General features: G+C 48.9%; 1 protein-coding gene across 2 annotated transcripts; it reads right to left on the bottom strand.

Annotated features, from left to right (window-relative positions):
• Positions 1–3,280: 3,280 nt before the first annotated feature.
• LOC109756903 (transcription factor PIF1) lies at positions 3,281–5,030 on the bottom strand. 2 transcript variants are annotated; one of them, XM_020315743.4, is made up of 6 exons: positions 4,822–5,030; positions 4,619–4,731; positions 4,438–4,509; positions 4,268–4,333; positions 3,727–3,984; positions 3,281–3,552 (listed from the first exon to the last, which is right to left on the bottom strand). In XM_020315743.4, the coding sequence occupies exons 2-6, from the start codon at positions 4,700–4,702 to the stop codon at positions 3,466–3,468; spliced, it is 567 nt and encodes a 188-aa protein (XP_020171332.1). In that variant the 5' UTR covers positions 4,703–4,731; positions 4,822–5,030; the 3' UTR covers positions 3,281–3,465. The 2 variants fall into 2 exon arrangements, with proteins under 2 accessions (XP_020171332.1, XP_020171333.1); XM_020315744.4 differs by having other exon boundaries at positions 4,444–4,509.
• Between the last annotated feature and the right edge of the window lie 14,198 nt (positions 5,031–19,228).

Here is a 19,228-nt window from a genome sequence, read left to right as displayed (position 1 = left end):
TTTGGTTTAATAGAGCTGAATAAAAATACAAAGAAAAAGTAGATCGCAAGGCAAATATATAAGAAAGAAGACCCGGGGGCCGTAGGTTCCACTAGTGGCTTCTCTCGAGAAAAATAGCAAACGGTGGGTAAACAAATTATTGTTGGGCAATTGATAGAACTTCAAATAATTATGACGATATCCAGTTAATGATCATTACATAGGCATCACGTCCAAGATTAGTAGACCGACTCCTGCCTGCATCTACTACTATTACTCCACACATCGACCACTATCCAGCATGCATCTAGTGTATTAAGTTCATGGAAAACAGAGTAATGCAATAAGAACAATGACATGATGTAGACAAGACCCGTTTATCTATATGGCGGTAGATATAGATCTCGTCTTTCTATCCTTAGTAGAAATGATATGTACGTGTCGTTTCCCTTTCTGTCACTGGGATCGAGCACCGTAAGATCGAACCCACTACCGGGCACCTCTTCCCATTGCAAGATAAATAGATCAAGTTGGCCAAACAAAACCCAAATATCGGAGAAGAAATACGAGGCTATAAGAGATCAAAGAAACTCAAATAACTTTAATGGATATAAAAAGATATGACTGATCATAAACTCGAAGTTCATTAGATCCGAATAAACACACCGCAAAAGAGTTACATCATATGGATCTCCAAGAGACCATTGTATTGAGAATTCAGCAAGAGAGAGAGAAAGCCATCTAGCTACTAACTACGGACCCGAAGGTCTACAAGGAACTACTCACGCATCATCGGAGAGGCACCAATGGAAGTGGTGAACCCCTCTGTGATGGTGTCTAGATTGGATCTGGTGGTTCTGGACTCTGCGGCGGCTGGATGAATATTTTGTTGACACTTTTAATGTTTCTGAAATATTGGGGTATTTATAGAGCAAAGAGGCGGTCCGGGGGGCACCCGAGGTGGGCACAACCGACCAGGGCGCGCCTGGGCCTCCTGGCGCGCCCTGGTGGATTGTCCCGTCCTCGGGACTCCCCCAGGTGCTACCAGGGCCCAACATGTTCCTTCTGGTCCATAAAAAATCTCCGTAAAGTTTCGTGGCATTTGGACTCCGTCTGATATTGATTTTTTGCGATGTAAAAAATATGGAAAAAAACAACAACTGGCACTTGGCACTATGTCAATAGGTTAGTACCAAAAAATGATATAAAATGACTATAAAATGATTATAAAACATCCAAGATTGATAATAAAACAGCATGGAACAATCAAAAATTATAGATACGTTGGAGACGTATCAACGTCCTCATCCAATCTCCATTTTTTGTGATACTTGTTTCCATAGAAGTCATGGGAGATAAGGAAAGTCTTATTCACGTTTGGGAACCCTTGGATGTGAGAGTGGATCAAGATCAATGGAGAATGAGGAAGCAATGTGGATTTATAATCCCTACAAACCCTAATCGCCACACATACATCACCCAGTCCAAGGTCATGAATTCCATATCTCCATTCCTCCCACCAAGCCGCCAAGAAGCCATCTAGAATTAAGGATTAGGTTTCATGTGAATCCAGTTTAAATTTGTGGTTATTCAATTAATTGCAAGAATCCAAATCATCAAACATACCACTATGACATTATTCAACACCTCGTAGTTATTCCTATCTATTTTTAACGCATCAATTCCTTCTTCTACTCGTTGGGGTTGCTACTCTTACTTATTGAAAAGGGTGACAACCACCCCCTACAATTGTGGCTATCAAGTATCTCAAGGATCGTGTTTATGCTTTGTAATTGATGATCCCGTACTACAAGGCTAGGTGATGCAAATTATTCTGGTGATAGTGATTTTAGGAAGTTCACCGTTGGATAGCTGATAGCGATAGGGATTTTAGTTAGTCAATTGCTAGATAGCTGGTGACCTATGAAGTGGGAGTTGTGTCATGGCAACCAAAATTGCATAAATGTGTTTCTAAATAACAAAAAATGATTACATAGATGTAGTTATGCTTAAAATGAAATGTTGTGGATGAAGAACTTCCCGCAAGATCTCGGCATGAGGCAAGAGAAGTATACTCGCTATTTTGTGGACGTCGAAGTGTTATTCATCTTGCCATTAATTAAAATTTTCACTCTCGGACCAAGCACATTGATGTGAGGTATCATTGGATTCGAGATGTTGTGAAGCCGAGCCCACGCCCATTAAGGTCATCACCTATGAAAATTTTGTACCTTGGATAGCTTTGGGTATCTTGTGAGGGTCATGTCCTTGGCCATAGTGCGTTCGACAACCTTATATTATGTTCCAACCTCTTGGGGCGGGCAAATCATGTGGCTTTTTCAAAATCCATAACGATTGCATGCTTGGTTATCTGTAGTTTTGGTCACCACATACATGGATGAACAATACGAAGGGCTGATCTAGTAACGTTGACTCTGAAGATAATTGATGGAGCTCTTTTGGTTTTATCGAGGATATTCGTTGTGAATGTTCATTTCAATTATTACTATCTAGTGTACTTTCATCAATGAATTAATAAAGCAAGATCGACACTCTAGAAAAAAAATGCATGCACTTCTAGCTCAGATCGACCGGTTTTGTTGGCCAACCGAGAAATTGCAATGCTAAGCTGCCAAGAAGCAAATCCGTTTTCTTTACTGAAGTTGCATATTTAAGTTTTCAAAGAAAAAAATGTGCAACTAGAACCGACTTACTTTTTTTCTTTTGAAGCTACGGCCAATAAATAGCAGGAGCATACAACATTAGTGCTGACATATTTGGGCCTGGAACAGTACACTGGTATCAATCTTGCCCATGCTACCTGACGGCATGGGCCTGGAGTGGTGCCAAAGGTTCTGCTTACACGACCCTCAACTTTAGCGCTGCAACATACCTGTACCCGCAGGCTTGCAGAAGAATGGAAGCTGAAAGATTCGGTGAAATTGTGGGGTCAATCCTTGGATGCATACAAAAGTATGCTATCTAGTATCTAGTCCATGAACGCAAAGCACACGAATGCACATGCTGGCTTTGAATTGCGACTCTACAGTCTCAGATGTAGATGCATGTGTGATGTGTCTTTTGAATTCCCGGCAAAAGCATGTTAGGTTGCAGAGAAGCATGTCTCCTGATAACTCTCATCTCCTTGCTGAAGATTAATTGGATCAAAAAATGCAACGATTGCATGCTATCCCTGCCTGTGATAGCCATGTTTGCTCATAGAGGTTATAACACATAAAAAAGCTCTGTTAATTAGCCCAATCATGCACGCAGGCAAGATGCCGGAGATGAGGAAAGCTCGGAGCAAGCAAGATCATACAGCCTCTTTTATTTGATGAAATTAAACACATCTAGCAAGTTAACTACGTACATCACATTCATCACTCCCCTTGGGTACTTCTCATAGACGAGAAACAATCTCTCGGACTAGCTAGCAAACTGCTTACAATTGATCTCTTCATCAGTGACTCACGCAGACGATGCTCATCACTCCATAAAGTTGTAGGAGGAATTCCTCTCCGGGATCCAGCCGCCGTTGTGCCCACTGCTGCTGCCTACAACTCCCCTCTGTTCCTGCATGAATGCATTACGGATCAATGGATAATAATTCCTCTCATCGGCCAGTCATGCATTATGACTATGAGTAGTAATGCCGTTCAACTGTCCGATTACTGTACTTAACAATTGACATAAGCATGAATCAATCAACATAAAACATGTATATTCAGGGAGCACATATACACATACCGGGGTGTAGAGCTGCAGTTTAGGCGGCCTGAGGAAGTTGATCTGAGGCTGGTCGGAGGGGTGCAGGTGGTTCTGCATCTGGCTGAGGAAATCCGACTCCCGCTGCGGTGGGTTGGCGTGCGTGATCTGGAACGGCTGCGGCGGCTCCGAGGGAGGCATCTGCATCAACTGGGCAGCGGGATCCGTGGTGATATAGTGCATGTACTGCTGCAGCTCCGGAGGCACCACAGGCGCCATCCCTTTCCCCATCACTAGCATCTGTACACATGTTCATGCATGGCATGACCAACCAGCATAATGCGTACTAGTAATTTCTAGTTGATCTTCATTGCATCTTGAGATTAAAATTTAACTTGGCGCATGCATGCATTTCGATCATGCAGATCTGAATTATTAATTTTGAGAGAAGATCTGAATTAATTTTGACATGCTAGCTAGCCATGCACATGAAGCAGAAGAATAGATATAGCATATAAAAGAACATGATGCATAATAAACTCGATCATATGGTATATGATGGGGCTCCAGATTTTAAAAATACCTGGAGTTGCAGCTGGAGCGATTTCAGGTAGTCGATCGCTTCGTCTAGCATTGACACCTTGTCCGTCTAAATCAGTAAGGAGAGCACAGGTCAGGGGAATTGCTCGGTCAGCAAGAGAGGAGAAATATATACTATGCTAGAAGATCCTTAAGATGGGGCATGTTCATTACGTGGACCTTGGTGCAGTTTGGAAGTAGCTCTTGCAGTGCCTTGAGCTTCTCGTTGATCTTATCCCGTCTCCTCTACAAATAACCCAAACAGAAATCAAGCTCAGGAACTCGAAATGCTAATTAGTGGCATCGGCTCCGACGATGTGTGATCCGTCGATATGCATGCATGACAACAACCTACCCTTTCTGAAAAATTGTGGAAATCGGCAGATCTGCTTCTGCGGGTAGGGATAGACATCCTCCTCAAAGCCCTGCCGTCTTCCATCAGCGATCTTGATGAGCTTCTTCACCTTCCTGCCACCAGCTAGGTATAAAGAAACAATCGAACAAGATCTACGAACGAAGAGTAGCTAAGAACAAAAGCTTTCAGCCAGCCATGCATACCGTTCTTCTTGGTATCTGAGGTCTCCTTGCTGGCCTGGGCTCCCTCTGGCCTTCACACCCCCTTATGAACCGATGCTAGCTAGCTAATATCTAGCGGTGCCAAACTGGTCCAGCCCTAGGCAGGCTAGAGAGGATGGAGACTCAGAGACCCTTTCATGGTCAGGCGACCTAGTTGATGGTCTCTTCGACCCTGCACCAACCTTTGGTCCAGGCCGGCATGGTATTTATGGTCTTGTGGCATCTGATTTTATAAGCTTTTGCGTCATGGCAACGACTGATCGAGTGGCTAGTGGCGAGTGAGCACTGTGCGTGTCGACATCTCCTCATCTTTTTCCACCGGCCGTGTGGAATTTCTGGTCACTTGGTCCGTCGGTATAGAGTAATCGTCAGCTGCATCGGGGTCTCTGATGGGATGTTTGCAATTTTGTAGGGCGCCCATGTGGTCAATCATTTCATCTACGGCCTTGCTAGGGCATGGCTCAAACTTGGCTTGCAATACAAGGGTTCGTCAGCATGAATTCTTTAGAGCACTCGCCAGCTTGTGCAAAATACCCGGAGAGATATGGGTGTCATTTCTTCTCTAGGTATTAGGTAGTAGCAATGTCGTATGGGTTTATGTGTAGCATGCATGGTTCGCCAAAGAAAAGTATATATGCAGGAGTTTGCGGAGCGGAAGGGGTTTAAGGGGCAATAACAAATGATGAGATATCGAATGAAATTATGACATGTAATGTAACTGATCAATGCCTTATGAAACTAGGTAATGTGATTGATCAATGGCTGATACTAGAAGATGGGTTCGAGCGAACCAAAAGTACACGGACTAAAAAAGAAGAGGATAAATAAAAAAAAGCACGAAAACAAACTAGAGTAGGAAATGCAACATCAAGTGCACACATCATGAAACACTACCGAGGCAGCAAAACACAACATCCACCATAGACAATCTGTAGCAATGTCGGGGGGGGGGGGGGGGGGGGGGGGGGGGGGAGCACCCCGGAAGCATCAAACTACCGAGACAACACATATTATAACAAATGACACACACTTGCTCAATTGTCAAGAGGAATAACTGTAAGCACTCACACACCATAGACTATCCGGCGCCGAGGTTCTTCACTTTGCCGAGACAACGGACGTACACTAACCATGTTGGCTAATGGTGCCATCACTTTGAGCCGCACCGCCAACACCCTCCAAGGGCCTTGGGAAACCAAGACAAGACTGAGAACATGAACCCTGGCAGCAGGCTCAGCGATAATTCAAAGGTCGGAAGAGATATATCTTCCACTATCTAGCAACATTGTGGTTGCGACAGAAAGTGTGAAGAAGAAAACAACTACCACAACATGGTACAAGCATTTGCAAAGATATGAATCTGCTACATGTAGTTCACAGGGATAAGAAATTAAGTGTGCCAAGTGATAGTTGTAGCAATGACCAAACATATAACTAAAAACTATACATAGCTAAGATTTGCTGACTAGTACACAAAACCCAAGGTGGGCCTAACTTGGCTATCCGAGACATATTTCCCACCGTCGTGCTTAGAGATCATGGATTGGTACCCTTTTCCATGGCAGGTCATCGGCCGCCTCAGACTAACAACCTTTCTGTGGTCAGTTTGCTTAGCCAACCCATCTTAGGTACAGTTAATGGTTCGTGGTGTAAGCACTACAACAATGATTATTGTCATGGTGGTGATAAAAGTGTCAAATTTGGTTATGCTATGATCACTTTTATATCATGTTTCGAGCTGAAGCCCTTGATCATGGATCTATAAAAAATGCTTGAGAAGATCGGGTCCTTATGGACAAGGAGCCTTAAACCGTCAACCATTCCTATTCCTTTCGCCTTCATGTTTCGAGTACCAAGTCACCCAAACATTGCCAACTCCTCTTCGCAGCATAAACCTGGGAGAGAAGAAGTAGTATCTCTGTTCCTTTCCACGGTGAGAATCTACACGAGATGACAATAAGAATTCAGGACAATGCAGCAAGTGGATACACTGCCACTACATATCATAAGTACGTTATGATTGAGAACTTGCGCAATATTCATGATGATCCATAAGTTGATCTGCCTGCTGCTGGCTTAATATTTGCATCATTGATTTACTGGAATGAAAAAACACATGCAAGAACCAACCACTGGTTTGATGGTTAGAAAGGTGATGGCATCCCCGGTCCATCAGGGAAACACTTTGATGTCTCATTAACGTGGATTATTCTTCAAGTGGAAAGCAACGTTTCCACACGTGCCTGCGCGTCTGCATTGTAGTTTGGTGTTTCAACAAAAATGGGTTATATGACACCACTTTTTCTTCAAAAAGAGAAAAACACCTCAGGCCTATGGATCGCCTGATGCACACATAAATCGGCTCGAAATCATACGTTTAGAAACTTTTTTCAAATAAACCTAATGATATGTTTTTGAGTTTTGACGGTATATAACACCTTTTTGTTAGTCAAACTGAGGACCAAGAAACTTGCGTGGACCTGCAAACCCGACCGTAGGGAGTATATATATGTACATGTGGCGATAGCAATGAGTTTGTGGATGTCTCCTCCTCCTCTCCTCCCCTGCGGCCCCTCGGCCGCTCCCAGCTCCACCCAGCCCACACCTCCGGCCACCGCGGCCGCCGTCCACTCTCCAGCACCATCGTCCGCACCAGTTGCCCCGGCCTTCTTCCACGATCCCATTCCATGGCATGTCTCCCCCACCTCCCTAGCCTTGCGCATGGCTCTTGGAGTTGGGGACGCCATGGGTGACGACTTCCAAGCGCAGGTCTGGCGCTGCCTCTCCAAGCACATCAACCCGCGCCACCACGAGCCACCATGCTTCCTCTCCGTGCAAGTTCGCCACTCCTCACTCGACCTCGATGAGGAGCTCGTTGCCGTCCTCATGCAATCCTGTCTGGGTGGCAACGCTCCTGCCTTCCAGGTGACTCGCCTCCAAGACGACCTCTTCCGAATCTCTGTCTCCGACGTGCGCATCGTTCGCGCTCTCCTCGCCGAGCCCGTGCTCGTCGCCACCACCCACTCGATCCAGTTTCTGCCTTTTCCTCCGCCCCAACAAACTCATGACCCACCCACCAACATCCAAACAACCTTGGACATCGGCGACCGCTTTGGCCATGCGGATGCCTTCCTACGCTCTCAACTTGGGTTCGTCCCCTCTCTCGGCATCGATTTCTCTCGCAACATCTTCGATTTGTTCTCCACCAAGGTCTTCTCTTCGCCACAAGACTCCTCCTCGCCCACTAGGATAATTTTCTTCGTCCACAAAGCTAACTTCATGGTTGACGAACCGCTCGTCGCCGTGTTACTCTCATTCCGTTTTGGTGGATCTCGGCGAAGCATTTCCATCACGTGCCTATCCCACGCGGCGTTCACAGCGTCGGTATCGTCTTACCACGTTGCGTCACTCATGGCCGCCTGCTCGCCGATCGCTGCTCCTCGCATGTTCGCCACGGTCACGGTCGCGCCGCTTGCGATGCCGGCCCCGCCCCCATCTCCGGTGGCCTCGCCGCTCCTGCTTGCGGGTGTGGCACCTCAACCTGCTGCCGCTCCGTCACCAGCCTCTCCTCCGTGCATGGCCTCCATGCATGTGGGGCCTGCAACCGCCAACGGTCGTCCGCCTCTTGGGGCTCCTGTGACCTCCCCAACACTCAGCCTCTCGCGTTCACATGCAAAGGTACGACCGTTCCGTCCTGGGTTCTCGTTTAATAAGCTGATTTTTTCTAAGTACCACTGCCTTGTCACCACGCCCACTACACGCCTCACACATAAACCAGCCACCCCTATATGGGTTGTCTTCCACTCTGGCTCGGTTTGCGCTAATGAAACACTGATTAATAATGCCTTAGACCACCAGTTCTCCTTTAAATGTGTCTTCCACGCAACCACGCTGGCTCCGAACCTGTTCTTAGTGCATGTGTTCTCGGTCTTGGTCAGAAGAGAGGTTCTCCGTTGCGCGCCACTAGAGTTTTCAAATTTCAAAATCCTGCTCTTTGACTCTTTTGACCATGCATCACAAACAGTGCGATCAGTACCATTGCCAACTGTGTTCGAACCGGACTCATTTGACCCGTCCCACAACGTCCGGCCTACCCACTCCACGTCCTTGCTTGGACCGCACCCGTCAACTAGAATAAACACACAAAATCTATCCCCTCTTAACCCGGGGATTCATCTCACTGTTCTAGGCGAGGATTCTACTGCATCGTCCCCGGTTGACCAAAATCCACTCGATGGCCTGGGACACGTGGACCTCTAGGCCAGCTTGGCCTCTCCCGTCACGTCTCCCCGAAACCTTTCCAACGAAAGAAAACAAAAACTGGGTGCGGACTGCGCCGTCCCCTCCCCCTCCCCTCCCAGCCTACCCAGTTCTTTAAACCCTAAAACGCTAGACCATCCGCCCCCACGCCCTCTATCCACCACTGACTGCCTTGACCCGCTGCCGTCGCCGCAGCCGGCCCCCGGTCGGCTCCCGGGGCTGCTCGATCTTGCCACCGCCTACGCTGACCCAAAAGCATACCCCACTGTCGCTGATTTGCGGGACCCTTCCTCCCTCACCTGCTCGCCCTCACCGCTCGCACCAACCAACGCTTGCATGCACACGCATGCGCCCATCATCACGTCTACTCCACCTCCTGCCTCCCCTACCTCCGTCAGCCTACACACCGCCCCCTCCCCTCAGCTTCGTCCCGAGACCGCCATGGACCAGTGCCACGCTCCTGCCACTCCTTCCACCCCTGCGTGCTCTTCGGTCTCCACGCCGCTGCAGACCCCGCGCTCCTACCGGGAGGTTTTGCTCAGCTCCCCAGCTCCGGCCGCTGCAATCGACCCCCCCCCCCCCCATCCTCTGGCCTCTCCGGCCTATAAATCAGCCCCTCCCCAGGCGGCCAGCCCCAAACACATCCACCACAGATATAGCCGAAAGCAAAAACCAAGATGCTTCCGGTGTCTCGCCAGTGACCACACCATCTCCGACTGCCGTGATCCCGTCCGCTGCTCTCGCTGCTGGTGCTCCGGTCACCGGAGTTTCAGGTGCAAAGCCGTCCGCTTCCTTCCTTTCTTCCCCCCTATGCCCCCCTCTCCGCGTATTAACCCTGCGTTTGTGCGTCCGCCATGCAGCTCAATGGCGCACACGACGGGCACCCACACCGCCTCCGGCTCGTCGGCCGGATCCAGGCTCTCGGACGGCGCTCCCATCTGGTTTGGCTCCCACTGCGTCCTCACCAACGACCTCCCTCCTTTCCACCTCCCTCTCATCTTCGGTCCTCGAGCCTCCAACGCCTCTCCTCCGGCGCCGTCCTTCGCCCCGCCACCTCCCCCCTCCCCACCTACATAGCTCCGTCTGCTGCTAGCCGTTCTCCTCCGGCACCCCACATCCCACTACTTGTCCCGCCAAGCTGCCTCGTCCGCCAGGTCGATAACCTATCCTACGTGCACCTCGCCACCCCCATGCTCAACCCCTTCCGCTTCATCCGCCAGGCTATCGCTCTCCACTGCAACAACCCTACGTTCGGGCTCACCTCCTCTGGTCGTGGCGTTGCGCGTCTCTCCTTTGCAAACGCTGAAGAGCGTTTCGCCGTCACGGGCCATGGCCCTATCCACCACGAGGGCAACACCCTCTTCTTCGAGCGTCCAGAGCACGCAGACAACAGATCCCTGGCCATCTTCATTCACATGGCCGAGATCGAAGCCTTTGACTATCCCGATGAGCTCTGGCACCCTGAGGGGGCAGATTACTTCTTCTCACACCTGGGAGACTTCGTGTCAGCAGATCAGCACTGCTTCCAGGGTGACCACTCCAGTGTCTGTGCTCTTGTCATGGTGGCCTGCGACTTCGTCCTTCCCCCTTGTCTCATTGTGCGCCTTCCTGACAACGATGTAGTTGTCGTCAAGCTTGAGAGCCGTGCTCTCTTCCGCCATGGCTCGGGCGCCTCCCCTTTCTCCTCCGATGACGAGGACAACTCTTCCCTTTCCTCCCAGATATCCAACCCACGCCTGTCCCCAGCCACCACGCACCAGATCCGATCCATCGCTGCAGCCATGTCTCCTTTCGCATGCACACCCGAATCTCCCTCGGGCCCTCCACCAACACCTGCAACTACGCTCCCTCTGGACGGCATCCCTATCCTTGCTGTCATGGCCGATGGCATGCCTGTGGCCATGCTGGTGCATGCCCCATGGTGTCCTCCCGCATGCACTCCCACTCCCGCTCGCAAGCTTGTCCGATCGACTGCTCCCCGTCCTATTCTCGCATTACCAGCTCCACCCTCTCCAGCTCCCTTACCACCACCATTGTCCCCTCCCCACTCTCCTCCGGTGCTCCATGAGCCACCTCTGCCTGTCGTCGTAGCCGATCCGGCTCCCGATCTGCCTCCTGAACCCACGCATGAGTGTCTGGCCAGGCGCATCAGCAGGCGCGCCAAGATGGCCGCTGACTCTGGTGTTAAGGCCAGACGCAGCGCTCGATTGGCCAAAATCGAGCCCCCAAACTACTCCTCCATGACTGCCAAGGCCATGCGCTCCAAGGCGAAAAAACTCGACCTCTCAACTGCTTCCAAGGATCTCTCGGACGCCCTTGTCCACGCTCGTCTCTGCGATATGGATGGACTCATCGACGACTCGGCCCGCGGTCCTGCCTCGCCAGAGGATCTCGCGGCCATTGCTACTGCCTGCGGTGCTCCGCCGGAGGTGGCGGCTGATATCGCTTCGGGCTCCGGTGTTTTGGGCTCGCCATGATTACATCTCCCGTATGCCACTGCCACTCTGCTGGCAGCCCTTGTTGGGCATGTATACGGTGCGTCGCACCCTACCATAGTTGCTATGTTAGGTTAGAGTTAGCTATGTTAGTGCTCACGCGTGGTTCTGTCAACTTGTCCCGCTACCTCCTGTACCTGGATGCTCGCTTGCTGGGTTGCTTATCCTATGTATGGTGCTTGCTAAAGTTTCCATTATGAAAAATGAATCCTACTCTATCGTGTCTTGGAACGTTCGAGGTCTTGGTGACAATGATAAATGTGCTAATGTGTTCTCTGAGATTAATCAACTACGCCCATCGATCGCTCTTTTTCAAGAAACTAAACTTCTCAAACCAGACACCATTAAAATACGCTCGATCCTACCACGCTTCCTAGACTCAAACAACCATCTAGATGCTATCGGTTCTGCGGGTGGCATTCTCTCTGCCACTAACTCACGTTGTTTCACACTTCTCAGCTGTGACCATAGGCGTTTTAGCTCCACCCTCACCCTCTCTTGCCTTGCCTCGCAACACGCCGTCTATATCACCAACGTCTACGCTCCTTCGCAAAGGGATCTCAAAAGAGATTTCCTGGATGAGCTTAAACAAACTGAACCACCACCACAATCCCCCTGGCTCCTCATCGATGACTTCAATCTGATTCGCTTCCCCAATGAAAAGAACAATAATAACTTTCGCCGATCTGAAGCAGATGCCTTTAATGATACCATTGATCAACTTGCTCTCATTGAGCTCCCTCTTCTTGATCGCCAATTCACGTGGTCAAACAAGAGGCCATCCCCTACGCTTGTAAGGCTAGATAGGGTTCTTATTAACCTCGCCTGGGATGCGCTCTTTCCCAACACCCACCTGACCTCTCTCACTCGTTTTGCCTCCGATCACGTTCCGCTACTGGTTACTGTGTCCACATCTATTCCCTCCTCCCGCCTTTTTCGCTTTGAACGTTACTGGACCTCCCTCCAGGCCTGCAAAACCATAGTGCAAACCACTTGGCTGCCCATTGATCAAAACCACAATGGGCCGATACTGGACCCCGCGACTTCTCTGGCTCAAAATCTGAAGAAAAAAAACACGGTCAGCCCTCAAATCTTGGGCCAAAACTCTTAGGCCCATCTACCAACGGGAGGCAAATTGCAAACTTGCAATTCTGGCCCTTGACCTTAACGAGGAACTTGCCCCCCTCTCCCTTCTGGAACTAAAGCTTAGGCTCACAATTTCAAATCTGTTACAAGCTGCTATTAAACAGAAAATTTCCTTCTGGAAACAGAGGGGTAAGATCAGAGGGGCCGTCGACGGCGATGAAAACACCAAGTTCTTCCACGCCTCTGCCACACAACGATCTCGCTCAAATAAAATCCCGTTGCTCATCCACAATGACTCTGAAATCTTCCTGCACGAACACAAAGCAGCAATCCTAAAAAATTACTTCCAAAAACTCATCGGTACCACAAAAAATGCAACCTGGAACTTCAACTTACTACAGCTATATCCGGCAACTCTTCCCCAGCTACGTGATCTTGCTAATCCGTTCTCCCAGGAGGAAATTCATCAAGCCTTTCTCTCCATGAACACAAACGCTAGCCCTGGACCAGACGGATTTGGCCCTATTTTCTTTAGAAAATATTGGCACGAAATCAAACACTCCATCCTCACGTTCTTTGCTGCTTTCCATGATCAAACAGCTTCCCTCGATCGATTTAACTGAGCATACATGGTCCTCATTCCAAAAACAATAGCCCCAATCTCCCGATGCATTTAGACCAATCTCTCTGCAAAACTGTACCCCAAAAGCGGTGGCCAAAGTTCTTACAAACAGGGTCAAACCACTCATCCCTCTACTCATTCACTACGACCAAACATGATTTCTTCATGGCCGCAACATTGCAGAAAATTTTATTTACGCTGCTGATATTCTCAGCGCTTGCCACACAAGAAAGGCCCCCACCATGGTCATCAAGCTGGACTTCACAAAAGCTTTTGACTCCATTTCTTGGTCCTCTCTAACATCGATCCTACAAGCGAGAGGTTTCCCTCCTATCTTCTGTGCATGGGTCCAAAACATTCTCCACACTGGCAAAACGGCTATTCTCCTCAACGGCACTCCGGGATCCTGGATCCAATGTAGAGCTGGCCTTCGACAAGGTGATCCCTTTTCGCCGTATTTATTCATCATCGTCGCAGATGTCCTTCAAAGACTGATCGCACAGGCTTTCAGGCAAAACGAACTATGCCACCCTGAAAGGATCGATATAGTTGACTAGAGGGGGTGAATAGGCAACTAACAATTTTTAGCTTTTCTTTACCAAATTAAACTTTGCATCAAAATAGGTTGTCCAGATATGCAACTAAGTGAGCAACCTATATGATGCAATGACAACAAGCTCGCAAGCAAATAAGAGATATAACACGAGTAAACTTGCAAAAGTAAAGGAACGAGATAACCAAGAGTGGAGCCGGTGAAGACGAGGATGTGTTACCGAAGTTCCTTCCTTTTGAGGGGAAGTACGTCTCCGTTGGAGCGGTGTGGAGGCACAATACTCCCCAAGAAGCCACTAGGGCCACCATATTCTCCTCACGCCCTCACACAATTCGAGATGCCGTGATTCCACTATTGGTGCCCTTGAAGGCGGCGACCGGACCTTTACAAACAAGGTTGGGGCAATCTCCACAACTTAATTGGAGGCTCCCAACGACACCACAAAGCTTCACCACAATGGACTATGGCTCCGCGGTGACCTCAACCGTCTAGGGTGCTCAAACACCCAAGAGTAACAAGATCCGCTAGGGATAAGTGGGGCGAATCAAATTTCTCTTGGTGGAAGTGTAGATCGTGGCCTTCTCAACCAATCCCGAGCAAATCAACAAGTTTGATTGGCTAGGGAGAGAGATCGGGCGAAAATGGAGCTTGGAGCAACAATGGAGCTTTTGGGGGAAGAGGTAGGTCAACTTTGGGGAAGAAGACCCCCTTATATAGTGGGGGGAACAATCCAACCGTTACCCCCACTTCTGCCCCGCAGAGAGCGGTACTACCGCTTGCCACTATACGCGGTACTACCGCTCCTCCTCGCGGTACTGCCGCTTGGCCCAGAGCGGTACTACCGCGGTGGGAGGGCGGTACTATCGCATACGAGCGGTACTACGGCCCCCCACTGCCGCGGCCAGTACCGTAAAACCCGACACGAAAAAAGAGCCCTCGAATCGAGGCGGTACTAGCACGAGACCACCGCGGTACTACGGCTGGGGGCTACCAGCGGTACTACTGCTCTGGAGCGGTACTACCGCTCCCAGAGAGGTACTACCGCTCCGTCCCGCGGTACTACCGCTGGGACCAGAGAGAGCACACAGCTGGGGGCTACCAGCGGTACTACTGCTCTGGAGCGGTACTACCGCTTGTAGCACCCAAGCGGTACTACCGCTCCGGCCCGCGGTACTACCGCTGGGACCAGAGAGAGCACACTGAGAAGAGAAACGAGCCCATCATCGAAACGGAAAGGCTCGGAGGGAGGGGCAAAGGAAGTGTACGTGATGATTCCGCCCTAGCCTTTCCAAAATGGACCCCCTCTTGATAGTACGGTGATCCCTATGAAACTAGTCCACCAAACTAATTCGAAAGGACTACACCGTCTTCGCTTCAAGCTCCGAGGGAAGGGAATCGTCTCGTGCCAAAAGGATGAATCTCTGAAAAGCACTCAATGCACACGATTAGTCCGCAAAAGCATTGTCATCAATCACCAAAACATCTTAGGGATAAATATGCCCTTACACACCCCCTCCGTTCGAATGAACCACCCGTAACCCTACAGTACGCCGATGACACACTTATTATTGCTGCTGCCAGCGTCGCAGCAACCACTATTCTCAAAAACACTCTGCATGATTTCGCCCTAGCAACTGGCCTAGTCATCAACTTCCAAAAAACCTCGCTTCTCACCATTGCCACAGATGACCTCACCCAAAACAACATCGCTGCAACTATTGGATGCAATCTCTCCTCCTTCCCGTTAATCTACTAGGCCTCCCTCTCTCCCCTCTCAAACTACCACTCTCAGCTTTCGACCCTATACTAGATAGCTTTCGAAAACTCCTTTTCGGATGGGTTGCGCATCTGCTCTCTCGTGGAGCAAGACTAACCTTGCGCACTGCTGTCCTCGATTCCTTAACTATTTACTTCATGTCCATTTTTCGCCTACCGAAGTCTATCCTAGTTAAGCTAGACGCCATCCGGAGAGCTTTTTTCTGGTCCAACGAAGAAACTTGCACGGGTGCAAAGTGTCTGGTCGCGTGGAAAAACGTTTGCAGGCCTAAAGAACTGGGTGGTCTAGGCATTAAAAATCTTGAAATTCAGAACCGCAGCCTACTTATGAAATTTTCCTTCAAAATTTTGCAACACCCAAACATCCCCTGGACCCAGTGGTATCATCAACAATACCCACTTGGGATTGCAACTAAAACCCCTAGGCCTTCTTTCCTTTGGAAGATTATAAACAAAAACCTGCCTCTCCTAATTGAGCACTCCTTCGTGATTACCTACAACGGCCTCTCCACTTTCTTTTGGCTAGATAAATGGCTTCTTGACTCACCTCTACAAAAAGCTTTCCCCCACCTATACTCCCACTCCATAGATGACAAGGTTCTAGTGGCTACAGTTTGGCAAACCAGCTTATTATCGAACCTGCGGAACCGTCTTACTAATGCTGCTGCTCGAGAGTTGGATTGTCTGTTGTTGTTGTTGCAGGATTTCCAGCAGGTCGACCGTCCAGACGAGCGGTCCCTCACGCATGGGCTTGCTTTCTCTGCCAAGCACGCTTACTCTTCCATTGTAGCAGACTTCTCTCTCTGGGTTTTCCGGTTCAAAAAAAATGAGGACAGGGCTTCGGCTAGACAATGGCTAAATTTTCTCTCCTGTGCAATTCCCTCCAGCTGAACTTGTAACAATAACTTGCCTGTATTCCCCTGAACCCTTTGAGTGGTAATATATTCAGGTGGGGAAGCTCTCCCCCCGTGACCGTTCAAAAAAAAAATATGTACATGTACATGATTAATTGCTCAATAATATCTGGCCTGGATTCTCTATTGGCTGCTCATGTGCATCGAAATTAGGATTCAGTGTGACATGGAATGTGATGTGACTAGCAAATTATTTTTTGAAACAGATTGGCTAGCAAATTGTAAGCAGCAAGTGATGGAGGAGGAAGCTAACCAGCAGCCCATGCATGATCGAGCCGAGCGTGTTGTTTATGAAACCAGCCCTCGGAATCAGAGCCAGAAGCCCATGCATCCTCTTCCCCGCAGAACACGGGCAGCGCAGCGCGGCTGGGTGCGTCATAGCATAGAAGGGAGTAAAATACCGCAATCGCATGATCGCATCTTCAAACGACCGGCCATGACCGGATGGATGGATCGATGGACGAGGCGCCGTCCAAGGAGCGCCCATGCCGGCCGGCCTGGCTGGCGGGCATGGAAGCCGCAGCGAGCGCGCGAGCGAGCTAGGGAACAAAGGCGCCAGTCACCTCCATTCTGCTGCTTTGCTTTCGTAGGCCGCCCAGGCCCAGATCGTTCGATGCAGCGAGAATCAGGTCGAGACTAGAGGCCTATGGGAGTAGGACGTGTAGCTAGCATGGGGTAGCATCTAGGTAGCTGCACAGGCTGCACACAGTCGCGGCGCATGTGTGGTATGGTTGCACAGTGCTGCTGCGTACGTGTGCGTGCCGGCATGCATGTTCCGTGAGCCCACCTCGTTCGCCAGGCTTCTGGGCGCGGCGCGTGGGCGGCATCCATCCAGACATCGCACGCGTGCAGGGCGTAACAGGTCCATGGCGTGAACTGTGTGCAGGGCCAGGGCGCGCGTGGCCTGCAGAGTCCATCGCGTCGGGTCCCCTGAAAAAGCTTGATGAATGAATGAAACAAAAAACCGTAGCTAGGCTGGTAAAGCACGTACCTTACGTACCTCCATCGACGTGCGACGTGGTGTCGATCGGGAGTTTTGTCCTCCGATTCGTGGATGCTCGACCGGCCTGAAGCTCCGATATCGCCCCGTAGACGTCCGCATGACGTGCGACGCACTAGTAGAAAACAGGGCTTTGGTCACAGGGCAGTATTCACATTAGTCTCGGTTCAGTCACGAACCGGGACTAAAGGGTGCGATGTCCATTAGTCCCGGTTGGTGTCATCAACCGGTACTAATGGGCTTTAAGGCATTAGTACCGGTTCATGGCACGAACCGGTACTAAAGGTCCCATTTTCAAACTCTACAACCCCCCCGGACCGCCTTTTCAGTTTTAGAAAAAACAAAAGAAAATGATGAAAATGTCAAAAAATAAAATAAAATAAGCTTCCCATGTGATATGTGGTCTAGTTGTTGGGAAAATTAACAAATATGAATTTCGACTTTATTTGCAAAATCTCTCTGAAATTTGTAAAATAGGCATAACTTTTGCATACGAACTCGGATGAAAAAGTTTTTTATATGAAAAAATCATCTACTCGAAAAGTTACATCCGAATTTAACCAGGGGAACCCCGTTAAACATTTTCAAAATCTTCAAAAACCTAACAGAAAAAAAGTTACGGGGCTTTTAAGATCTAGAGTGGAAAAAATCAAAAAAAATTCAAACTGTGGTCAAACAATGGTCAAACAATGGTCAAACTAATTATTCTAGAATATTAGTGTTACTAAATAATTATTTCAGTTATTTTGAATTTTGGTCAAATCTGGTCAAACTGTGGTCAAACAATGGTCAAACTAATTATTCTAGAATATTAGTGTTACTAAATAATTATTTCAGTTATTTTGAATTTGGTCAAATCTGGTCAAACTGTGGTCAAACAATGGTCAAACTAATTATTCAAGAAATATTAGTGTTACTAAATAATTTTTTTTTAAACAATAGTTTCAAACTCAAATAGTGAAATATGTCACTTCATGCTCAAGCAAAATTCCTGAGGGTTAATAGGATTGACATCTTACTATTGTCAGGAAAACAACAAGTGCAGACTTGGAAACGAGGGAGAATAGAACCCGGAAGTTAAGCGTGCTCAGGCTGGGGGAGTGGGAGGATGGGTGATCGTTTGGGAAGTTAGATGATTTGGAATGACGAGGGGTGATTAGAGATTAGAGGATAAATTGAGCAGTGATGAGGGGTGATGATTAGAGATTAGAGGTTAAAATAATTCAGAAATTTAAAAATAAAAAAAATTCAAAAAAAATCATAAAATTTCCTTTAGTCCCGGTTCGTGTAAGAACCGGGACTAAAGGGGAGAGGCATTAGTAACGAACGACCCTTTAGTCCCGGTTCAAAAACCGGGACTAAAGGGCCTTACCAACCGGGACAAAAGCCCATTTTTCTACTAGTGACGTGGTGTCGATCGGGCGTTTTGTCCTCCGATTCGTGGATGCTCGACCGGCCTGAAGCTCCAATATCGCCCCGCAAACGTCCGGATCAAGAAGTCCGACCATTTTTTGTCTTTCAACAAGGTGTTCATGTCTACGGATGCGTTTGCGTGTTCAATTCCTGTAAAACCGTCACAGACCGGAGAGGTTGGCGGGAGCCCGGACCTCTTTCACGTAGCACTCCGACACCTCCGGTGCACTCAAATCCCCTTTTTGGACCACTTTTCTATCACTTTGTCTT

The sequence above is a fragment of the Aegilops tauschii genome, chromosome 2 (assembly GCF_002575655.3).
Source record: "Aegilops tauschii subsp. strangulata cultivar AL8/78 chromosome 2, Aet v6.0, whole genome shotgun sequence".
Lineage (NCBI taxonomy): Eukaryota > Viridiplantae > Streptophyta > Magnoliopsida > Poales > Poaceae > Aegilops > Aegilops tauschii.
The sequence above is the reverse complement of the archived record's forward strand: the minus strand, read 5'-3'. Positions and strand labels throughout refer to the sequence as shown.

Excerpts from the sequence above, each read along its gene's own strand:
- LOC109756903 (XM_020315743.4), bottom strand. The coding sequence starts at position 4,702 with ATGGAAGACGGCAGGGCTTTGAGGAGGATGTCTATCCCTACCCGCAGA. Across the intron at positions 4,510-4,618 it reads TCCACAATTTTTCAGAAAGG|AGGAGACGGGATAAGATCAA; the intron begins GTAGGTTGTTGT and ends GGTTATTTGTAG. Across the intron at positions 3,553-3,726 it reads AACTGCAGCTCTACACCCCG|GAACAGAGGGGAGTTGTAGG; the intron begins GTATGTGTATAT and ends GCATTCATGCAG.